Here is an 11,178-nt window from a genome sequence, read left to right as displayed (position 1 = left end):
ACACACACACACACACACACACACACACACACACACACATCCATGATTATGGCCTTAAGGGTGTACAGTGCAAGTCAAAATGCTAAGTGCCTTCTCTCAGATTCGAGGGAATGTCGCTGTCTGAGACTTGGCTGTTGCTCATGTCGAATCCAAGATATTGTGCTTATTTTAGCCAGCTTCACGGATTAGTAGGAACATTTTGAATTAATTCTGTAATGTATTTGACTGTAGCTCGTGTGTGTGGGGTACAGGCCAGGTCCCAGTCGGCCAGTTATCCTTCCATTTACACTCAAGGAGCTAATACAACTCTATGCATTTGTACCAACAATTGCTTTTCCTAGGACCCTGTCCATCTCCACCCCCTCAAGCCTCCTCCTCATTGTCACCTCTATTCCCATCCTCCCTCTCTGACTCACTCACCTCCGCCAATGACGGGAGCTGAGACCCATTGTATCCCTGGAATTTCACTTGAACAGTGTTCCTTGGATTGAGGATGAGGAATGGAGGGGTGTTGGAATTTCCCATCGGATCTACTCGTCTGTCCGCAGCTCACGTGGGAACCACCATACGGAGTGGAAACAAGTTGACCAGAAACGGTGAGGGTGCTGGGGTTCGGTGTGTGACACCATCAGAACCAAGTCGGAATCCCGGTCTCCCAACTGGAAAGTCACGGAGAAAGATTCTAACAGACCCCAGCTGCCCTCCCACTGATCCTTGGCGCTGAGTGGTGCAGTGATAAACTCTTGCTGTGCTCTACAAACAACACTGGGCAGCGTCCAAAGCCCCTGGGTCTAAGGGCAGAACTCAGTTCTCCTGACTCATCCCACAACAGCCCATCTCAGACATCCTCAAACAGTTTCTATCAACCACATCACCATCTCAAGACAACCCTGTCTTCACTTGGAGCGAAACGTGACCTTACCTGGCATCTGAACCAGCTGTCCTTAGAAAAATCTACAAACAGCAAGAGGCCATTCAGCCCCTCGAGTCTACTGTGATATTGAATTAGATCATGGTCAGAAGTCACATGACACCGGGTTATAGTCCAATGGGTTCGTTTGAAATCACTGCACTCCGAAAGCTTGTGATTTCAAATAAACTGGTTGGACGATAACTCGGTGTCTGTGTGACTCCTGACCTTATCCACCCCGAGTCCAAAACTGGCGCCTCCACATCATGGATCATGCTTGATCTATACATCAGCTCCATTTCCCTACTTTTGCTCCGTTTCCTTTGGTAAATTAATCCAGTTGGAAAACAGAACCTGTTGATCTCAGTCTCAAAAGTTCCGAATTGCTACTGTTTCGGGGCAGGGAGTTGCAAATTTCTACGCTCTTACAATAATCTGTATTGGATTTTCCTCCTTGCTTTCAAGTCCCCACTCCATTAAAAAAATACCTTCTCTGTGCTACAAATCTGTCTGTGAATCGACTTGGACATTTGAATCAGAAACACCCTTCCTCTGACCCTACCCCGTCTATCTCGGTCACGTTTATGCCACCTGCCCTGGCTGCTCAGATACCCCCCTACAGAATGCTCATTTTCTTTTACTGCACCCGCCACCCCCCCCCAACCCTCCCACAGCAGGAGAGTCCCATCCCAATGTCTCTTGTGGGCTGTGCTCTTCCTTTTCCAGCAATTCCCACATTCCCAAAGTCAACGTTCACCATTTCAATTCTTTGCCAAAGTGTTTCCAGAAAGCAGCGATCTGTCTGGTTCTGGTCACAGTCTTTCTGTGTGTGTGTGTGTGTGTGTGTGAGAGAGAGACTGTGTGTGTGTCTGTGTGTGTGTGTGTGTGTGTTTCTGTGTCTGTCTGTGTGTGGGTGTGTGTGTGTGAGAGAGACTGTGTGTGTGTGTGAGTGCGAGTGAGTGTGTGTGTGTGTAAGAGTGTGTGAGTGTGAGTGTGTGTGAGTCAGTGAGAGTGTGTGAGTGTGTGAGAGTGTGTGTGTGAGTGTGTGTGACTGTGTGACTGTGTGAGTGTGTGAGTGTGAGCGAGTGTCTGTGCCTGCTCTTCACAACATACTGTCGGGGGATAAAAATGAGGTTCTTTGGCAGTTTGTAGTTTTGCCATTGGCCTTGTTTGTGATCACGTTGTCTGTGTCATTCCGCTGCTGCCGCTGACCTTCCTGACCGATTGCCCAGCTGCTGGAAGGAACATCTGGGTTAAACTGACCTGAGCTCTGCTGAAAGTCGCTCTCTTCCCAGTGCCTCCGATCTGTAGGTTCACTGTGGTGGAATAGCTGGTCTTCATGTTCCCTTTCTCTCTGCCCGCACTCGCTTCACTCGTGCTCCTACCAGGCCTTGGAATGTTGCACCACTCCACCTGACCGCTGGCAGGGTTGGCGCTCGGAGGGCGAGCCGACCCCCCTCTCGTCAACGTCTCCCCATCTTCTTCCTCCTCTCGCTCAGTCTCCTGGCAACACGGAGAACCTCCTGTGGCGGTGACCGACGGAGGGCCAGCGATGGCCATAACCAGCTCCTCAGATGATGGATCCCCAGTGAAACCTCCAACCTCAGGCTGTCGGCCAGGGTGCTCCTCGTGGTCCAATCTCTCCCGGGCACAGCCTTTGCCAACACTCTCACCCAACGGGCCGCTCCATTGTCCCTTGATGCCAAGACAAGAGCTGTTGCCCATTTGCTGAGTCACGGAGCGGTGGGCCCATCTCCCTGGGCTGGAGGGAGTGGGAGGGGAGAAAGGGGCAGACATTACCGTGGGGCTCTGACACAACGGGCCTGAGGATGAGGGCAAGATGGGTGATTGGCCCTGCAGACCGACCCAGAGCGGGATAGGAGACCCTGACCGTGAGGAGGTCTGGGAGGGCGACGGAGATGGGCACCTGGAGGTGGGCCTTTCCGGGGAAGTGGAGCTGACCCCCATGACAGGCACCGGGGAGCGGACCCTGGGGCTGGGGAAGGGCATAGGGCTGAGGACGCCGACGGAGTGCCTGCGTCGAGGGGAAATTGGCGCTGAGTTGGGGGTGGTTGCCCCTGGAGATGCCTGCAACAGGCCAGCGCTCGGAGGCAGGCCGTCGGAGTGGGCTCTGTTGGAGCAGGCCGGGTCTTTGGGGGTCTCGCAGCGAGCTGGGGGCTGACGCCTGGGAGCGACGTGAGGCTGAGGGCTGACGGAAAGTTCTGGATTGGCGGCAGATGAGCAAAGCGTCGAGCTTGCCTGAGGGGAGGCTGCCAACTCAGTGTTTTCCGAGGGATGCCGGCCCCTGATCCTTCTGTCAGCTTGTGTCGGGAACGTGGAATGATGTGGAGAGGAGGATCCTATCTGGGATGCAGATGGCGGGGACGGGGAACGTAACCTCTGGCCTGGCTCCGGAAAGGTCCGATCGACGGGAGACTGAGGCCTGGAGTTAGACCCGTCGGAGAACGAGCCTTGCTCCCGCGACCCCCTCAGGGGTCGATTTGAGCAGAAGCTGACCGTGGGGGGTGCCTGTGAATTAACGGGCAGCGACAGGAGTAAGCAGACCCCGAGGCCGGAATCTGAGGACGGCCCCTGCTCTGCTTTGTCACAGTTGTAGGCCGTAGGCCCACCGAGCGAAGGTAAGGAGTTGACCCTCCCTCTTGGGAACGGGGGCCTGGAGATGGGGAGGGGTGGGGAAGGCGCGCATCGCTTGGTGGCAGGTAGGGAGACGGCCTGCCCCAGTGGAGGGCTAGCACGGGGCGAGAGGGAGTGGACCGAGGGGCCAGTGGCTGTGCAGAGTTGGAAGGAGGTAGGCCCCTGATTGCTGAACTTTGGAAGATCTTCGCCTTGCTTGGTGCCTGCTGTGTCCAGCACCCGTGGGGGGTGCCTCTGCTGACATCGAAAGGGTGAGGGCGATCGCAACTGAAGGCTCAGTGAAACGGGCTGGCTCTCCACACTGTCCCCTGGGATCACGGCCCGCCTGTCAGAGCTGGGGGGGCACACTGGCCCCCGAGAGTGCGTGAGGCAAGGCGGGGGGGCCGCCCGCACCTGGAGGGAGCAAGGCGACTTGGCCTCAGGACCCAGGGAGGGAGACGGCTGGGCCGTGTGGGTGGGGCGGGCCAGAGGCGCAGCACCCCGGGGGGGTTTTGAGGACTGCTCGAGCTGCCTGATGGCAGAGGGGGACGGGGACCTGCCCCGCAGGCTGACCCATGGTGGCAGCGAGCAGCAGAACTCAGATACGGCGCACGCCAGCGAGACGCCAGGTTTGGGCAGAACAGCCTCGTGTGGCGCACCGCAGGCCGGACAGGACAGCGACCGAGCCACTGAGACTCCACCCAACAGACCAGTCGGGCTCTCCGCTGAACCCGCCTTTGCCGCACAGCCCCCCTGGAGCGTGTTCTCCGCGTCGGCGACACCGCCCACAAGCCTGGGGTTGGAGATCAGCTCGTGGGGGTTACAGGGCAGAGCAGACGGAGGCCGAGGGTCACCGGGAGTCTGTGATGGAGGGGCTTGCGTTTTCGTTGGCCGGGTGCCTGTTGGCGGTGATCTGTCCAGCGCTACATCCAACCAATCCGAGACCGGAATCTGCTTCCCGTATCTGACCCGGGACAGAGATGGAATGTGCTCCTTTGAACCTTGTGACACTGGGCTGGAACGACCGGAGGTGGGGGAGGATGCTCTGGGGCCTGTCTGGGATGGGGGAGGACCAGGCCTGGTTGCACGTGCCGGGAGGGGACTGTGTGGAACGTGCCCCAGACTTTCTGAGGTAGGTGACTGTGCTCCGAAACCTGTAGTCAACGAGGGGCCACCTCCAGACGCTGGCAGGTTTGGTGATGAGGAGCCATGGGGTCTCGAGCTAAACTGAACGAAAGAAGGAAGCTCAGCGCTCAACCTGAGAGGCAGTGACTCGGGAGAGGTAACCTTGGGGGACTGAGGGCTCGTGGGAGAGGAGCTGTCCTGTGAGGTGATGGCTTGCAACGTTGACTTGGTCCCTTGCCTTGACAATGAACTTTCTCTGGTACCGTGAAGCTGGAGGTTGGAGGTTTCAGACTTGGCTTTGGAAATAGAGAGCTGGACAATGTTTTCCTGGGCATAGAGGATAGGGATTGGATCTTGAATGACCAGATGTGCGTATGGAGCTGACTGCTGTAGTGCCACAACTTCATCTGTAAGGAAAACAACGATGACAGAATTAATGTTCTGATTTCTCACTGACATGAGGATCTACAACTGGGGGCTCTTGTGGTGTGAAGGTAGTGTCCCTACCTCTGAGCTAGAAGACCCAGGTTCAAGTCCTGTTGGCTCCCAAGGTGTTATAACACACCTGAACAGGTATCTGAAAAATCCCTAAAATCTTAAACTGTTCAACTGGTCAGGGAGGTGATGGTGTAGAGATATTATTGCTGGACTGTTAATCCAGACACCCAGGTAATGGTCTGGGGACCTGAGTTTGAATCCTGGCATAGCAGATGGTCGTAAATTGAAATCAACAAACAAAATCTGGCATTAAGAGTCTAACAATGACCACAAATCCATCGTCGGAAAATCCCATCTGGTTCAGTAATGCCCTTTAGGGAAGGAAATTGCCATCCTTACCTGGTCTGGCCTACGTGTGACTCCAGACCCACGGCAATGTGGTTGACTCTTAACTGCCCTCTGGGCAATTAGGGATGGACAATAAATGCCGCCTGGCCAGCGACACCCTCATCCTATGAATGAATTTTTTAAAAAGTCGTCTGAACGTAGATTATTTACCTCTGTTCGTTTATACTCGCTCCCTTACTCTCGCAATGACACTTCATGTGCTTTCAGCATTAAGCATCATGGACCAGGATTGTTCTAAGTTTGGATTAAACTCATAAATTTATTTCCTAACACATTTTTGTGGCATTGTCTGAGATTACTCTGTATTCAAACAGACCGTACACCCCCTCCTTATCTCTGTAACCCCCTCCAGCCCCTACACACCCTCCCTATCTCTGTCACCTCCCCCAGCCCCTACACCCTCTCCCTATCTCTGTCACCTCCTCCAGCCCCTACACCCCCTCCCTATCTCTGCATTCCTCTCCTTCTGAGACCTGGAGCCCCTGAAATTTGAGTTAGAACATAGAACAGTACAGCACAGTACAGGCCCTTCAGCCCACGATGTTGTGCCGAACTTTTACCCTAAACCTAAGGTCTATCTAACCTCCACTCCTACCTTATACTATCATCCATATGCCTATCTAATAGCCGCTTAAATGCCCCTAATGAGGCCGACTCCACTACCCTCTCCGGCAATGCATTCCACGCCCTGACCACTCTCTGAGTAAAGAACCTACCTCTGATGTCTCCCCTGAATCTACCTCCACTCACTTTAAAACTATGCCCCCTTGTAATAGCTACCTCCACCCTAGGAAAAAGTCTCTGGCTGTCCACTCTATCTATACCTCTGATCATTTTGTACACCTCTATCAAGTCACCTCTCATCCTTTGTCGTTCTAAAGAGAAAAGCCCTAGCTCTCTCAACCTTTCCTCGTAAGACCTTCCCTCCATTCCAGGCAACATCCTGGTAAATCTCCTCTGCACCTTTTCCAACGCTTCCACATCTTTCCTGTAATGAGGCGACCAGAAATGGACACAATACTCCAGATGTGGCTGAACCAGGCTGTTGTATAGCTGGAGCATAACTTCATGGCTCTTGAACTTGATCCCTCTATTAATGAAAGCTAACACACCATAGGCCTTCTTAACAACTCTATCCACCTGGGTGGCAGCTTTCAGGGAACTGTGAACATGAACCCCAGGATCCCTCTGCTCCTCCACACTGCCAAGAATCTTTCCGTTAACCCCGTATTCTTTCAAGTTTGTCCTTCCAAAATGAATCACCTCACATTTTTCAGGGTTAAACTCCATCTGCCACTTCTCAGCCCAGCTCTGCATCCTATCAATGTCCCTTTGTAACCTAGAACAGCCCTCCACACTATCCACGACTCGACCCACCTTCATATCGTCTGCAAACTTACTAATCCACCCTTCCACTCCTACATCCAAATCATTTACAAAAAACACATAGAGAAGAGGACCCAGAACAGATCCTTGTGGTACACCACTCGTAACTGAGCACCATGTTGAATATTTTCCGTCCACTACCATCCTTTGACTTCTCAGGGTCAGCCAATTCTGAATCCAATCTGCCACATTTCCCCCCTATCCCATGCCTCCTCACTTTCTGCATGAGCCTACCATGGGGAACCTTATCAAATGCCTTACTTAAATCCATGTGTAACACATCCACTGCTCTATCTTCATCCATGTGTTTGGTCACCTCTTCAAAGAATTTGATCAGGTTTGTGAGGCATGATCTACCCCTCACAAATCCATGCTGAACTATCACAAATCAAACTGTGCCTATCCAAGTGACCATAAATCCTATCTCTCAGAGCCCTTTCCAATAATTTGCCCACCACTGAAGTAAGACTAACTGGCGTGTAATTTCCAGGGTTATCCCTATTCCCTTTTTTGAACAAGGGAATGACGTTTGCCTCTCTCCAATCTTCTGGTACTATACCTGTGGACAGTGAGGACGAAAAGATCATCACCAAAGGCCCTGCGATCTCTTCCCTCACTTCCCATAGAATCCTTGGATAAATCCCATCAGGCCCGGGGGATTTATCTATCTTCAAGTTCCTCAAAATTTCTAGTACATCTTCCTTACTAACATCGACCTCCTCTAGCCTACCAGCCTGTTTCACACTGTCCTCCCCTACAACTAGGTCCCTCTCAGTTGTGAATACCAAAGAAAGGTATTCATTAAAGACCTCTCCTATCTCTTTAGGCTCTGTGCACAAATTCCCTTTACAATCCTTGATCGGGCCTACCCTTTCTCTGGTCATTCTCTTATTCCTCACGTACGTGTAAAAAGCCTTGGGTTTTTCCTTGATCCCATCTGTCAAGGTTTTCTCATGCCTCCTTATAGCTCTCCTAAGCCCTTTCTTCAGCTCCTTCCTGGCTAACTTGTATCCCTCTAGAGCCTTTTCTGATCCTTGTTTCCTAAACCTTATATAAGCATCCTTCTTCCTCTTAACCAGTTGTTCGATCTCTCTTGAGAACCAAGCCTCCCTCACTCAACCGCATCTTCCCTGCCTGCTAGGGACAAACATATCAAGCACACACAGTATGCATTCCTTAAACAATCTCCACATTTCTGTCATGCTCTTCCCTGACAGCATCTGTTCCCAATTTATGTTACCCAGTTCTTGCCTAACAGAATTATAATTACCCTTCCCCCAATTACAAACCTTACCCTGCTGTATCATAGAATCCCTACAGTGTGGGAACAGGCCCTTTGGCCCAACAAGTCCACACCAACCCTCAGAGCATACCACCCAGACCCATCCCCCTGTAACCCACCTAATCTACACCTCCCTGAACACATGGCCAATCCACCTAACCTGCACATCTTTGGACTGTGGGAGGAAACTGGAGGAAATGCACACAGACACGAGGAGAATGTGCAAACTCCACACAGACAGTCACCCGAGGCTGGAATTGAACGCAGGTCCCTGGCGCTGCGAGGCAGCTGTGCTAACCACTGAGCCACCGTGCCGCCCATGCTTTATGGACCTATCCTTTTCCATGACTATTGTAAAAGTAACAGAGTTATGATCGCTATCGCCAAAATGCTCTCCTACCAACAGGTCTAACATTTGGCCCGGTTCATTGCCAAGCACCAAATCCAAAGTGGCCTCTCCTCGTGTTGGTCTATCTACATACTGTGTCAGGAATCCTTCCTGAACACTCTGGACAAAATCCATTCCATCTAAACTATTACAACTAAAAAGTTTCCAATCAATATTGGAAAGTTGAAGTCACCCATGACTACAACCCTGTGACTTCTGCACCTTTCCAGTATCTGCCTCCCAATCCGCTCCTCCACTTCTCTACAACTATTAGGGGGTCTGTAAAAAACCCCCAACAAAGTGACTGCTCCTTTCTTTTTCCTGACCTCAACCCAAACTGACTCTGTAGACATTTCATTCTCGAACTGCCTTTCAGTAGCTGCTATACTCGCCCTGACTAGCCATGCCACTCCCCCGCCTCTTTTACCACCCTCCCTATTTCTTTTAAAGCATCTAAATCCCGGAACTTCCAACAACCATTCCTCTCCCTGAGTTACCCAAGTTTCTGTAATGGCCACAACATTGTAGTTCAAAGTACCGACCCATGCTCTAAGTTCATCCACCTTATTTCTGATACTTCTAGCATTGAAGTATACACACCTCAAACCATCTCGGTGTCCGCAATTACGCTCCATCAACCGCATTTCTTTATTAACAACCTCACTCCCTGTTGTGTCTGTTGGAAGGCTGAATACCTCATCCTCTGAATTACAAATCTGGTTCCCCACCCCCTGCCAATCTAGTTTAAACCATCCCGTATAGCTCAAGCAAACCCCCCTCTCAGAGTTGCTTCCCCATCGGAGGCTGGACCCTATCTATTTGTGGAACTCTCTCCCTGAATCTCTCCAGTCTGACACCCCACACCACCCACACCTTCCTCCTTTCCTGACACTCCACGGTGGGTCAGTGCTGCCACACAGCACCAGGGACCCGGGTTCAATTCCACCCTTGGGCACCTCTCTGTGTGGAGTTTGCACATTCTCTCCGTGTCTGTGTGGGTTTCCTCCGGGTGCTCTGGATTCCTCCAACAGTCGAAAGATGTGCAGGTTAGGGTGGATTAGCCATGCTAAATTGCCCATAGTGTCTGGGGGTGGGTCTGGGTGGGATACTTTAAAGGTTGGTGTGAACTTGTTGGGCCCAAGAGCCTGTTTCCACACTGCAGGGGTTCTAAAATGGCGCCCTGTTGTGGTCCCTTCCATTGGATCTTTCATTTGGTCCGGCACATCTCATTATGTTTCAGTGTCCCTCAGCCTGCACCGTGTCTTCTGACCAGAGGGGCGGAGGGTGGAGGTAGCTATTATGAGGGGGCATAGTTTTAAAGTGAAAGGAGGTAGATATCGGGGAGACGGCAGAGGTAGGTTCTTTACTCAGAGAGTGGTCGGGGCGTGGGATGCGTTGCCGGAGAGGGTAGTGGAGTCGGCCTCATTAGGGGCATTTAAGCTGCTATTAGATAGGCATATGGATGATAGTATAAGGTAGGGGTGGAGGTTAGATAGACCTTAGGTTTAGGGTAAAAGTTTGGCACAACATAGTGGGCCGAAGGGCCTGTGCTGTGCCGTACTGCTCTACGTTCCTGAACATGAGAATAGATGAAACTCTTTCGTTCAATGCAATGTGAAACATGAGGCGGCTTTAACCGTCTGTGTTTATGACCAGTGAATACCTCGGCGGTATGGCAAATAGTGGTGAGGACAGCCTTAGGCTATAGGATGGTATAGCTGGGCTGGAAAAATGTGTCGATCCGTGGGAAGCTAAATTTAATCCTGAGAAGTGGTGGTGATGCATTTTGAGAGGACTGGTAAGGCAAGGGGGGTATATATTGACTGGTAGGGATTTACAAGGATGTTGCCAGGGTCGGAGGGTTTGAGCGATAGGGAGAGGCTGGGGCTATTTTCCCTGGAGTGTCGGAGGCTGAGGGGGTGACCTTATAGAGGTTTATAAAATCATGAGGGGCATGGAGAGGGTGAATAGCCAAGGGGGTTTTCCCAGGGCAGGGGAGTCTAAAACTAGAGGGGCATAGGTTTAAGGTGAGAGGGGAAAGATTTAAAAGGGACCTTTGGGGCAACTTTTTCACACAGAGGGTGGTGCGTGTATGGAATGAGCTGCCAGAGGAAGTGGTGGAGGCTGGTACAATTACAACATTTAAAAGGCATCTGGATGGGGACATGGATAGGAAGGGTTAAGAGGGAAATGGGGCAAATGGTGGCAAACGGGACCAGGTCACATTGGGATGTCTGTGGTCAGTTCAGAGCAGTTGGATTGAAGGGTCTGTTTCCATGCTGTACCCCGTTATGACTCAATAATTCTATAAGAAGGGGCTGGAACCTTTTTAAAATTGGAGCTGCTTGTTCGGAGGTGAGCTTCTTCACACGTACAACAGGGGTGGCTGGGGTTGAAAATCCTCAAGTGACTCCCCACTCGAAAAACTGTCGAGTCTGAGGGTCAACTTAAAACATCAACAAACAGAGATTTGTTCAGAAAGAGTGTGAAGCGCTGTCGAAATCTGGGGAATAGCCGGGAGACTAGCCCCCAGGTTTCAACAGCAGGAGTAGTCCATTCAGCCCATTAAGTTTGCTTCCCCATTCAATGAGATCATGGCTGACCAGT

General features: G+C 51.6%; 1 protein-coding gene across 1 annotated transcript in view; it reads right to left on the bottom strand.

Annotated features, from left to right (window-relative positions):
• Positions 1-1,903: 1,903 nt before the first annotated feature.
• The window catches only part of LOC125487277 (nascent polypeptide-associated complex subunit alpha, muscle-specific form-like), a 22,978-nt gene continuing 13,703 nt past the window's right edge, over positions 1,904-11,178 (bottom strand). Inside the window, exon 6 of the mRNA XM_048618146.1 lies at positions 1,904-5,076. Coding sequence (XP_048474103.1) covers positions 2,087-5,076 — 2,990 coding nt within the window. The 3' untranslated portion in view covers positions 1,904-2,086. The remainder of the gene's footprint in view (positions 5,077-11,178) is intronic.

Source organism: Rhincodon typus, chromosome 39 (assembly GCF_021869965.1).
Source record: "Rhincodon typus isolate 14 chromosome 39, sRhiTyp1.1, whole genome shotgun sequence".
Classification (NCBI taxonomy): Eukaryota; Metazoa; Chordata; class Chondrichthyes; order Orectolobiformes; family Rhincodontidae; genus Rhincodon; species Rhincodon typus.
Note: the sequence above shows the minus strand (reverse complement) of the source record. Positions and strands in the feature narration are given on the sequence as shown.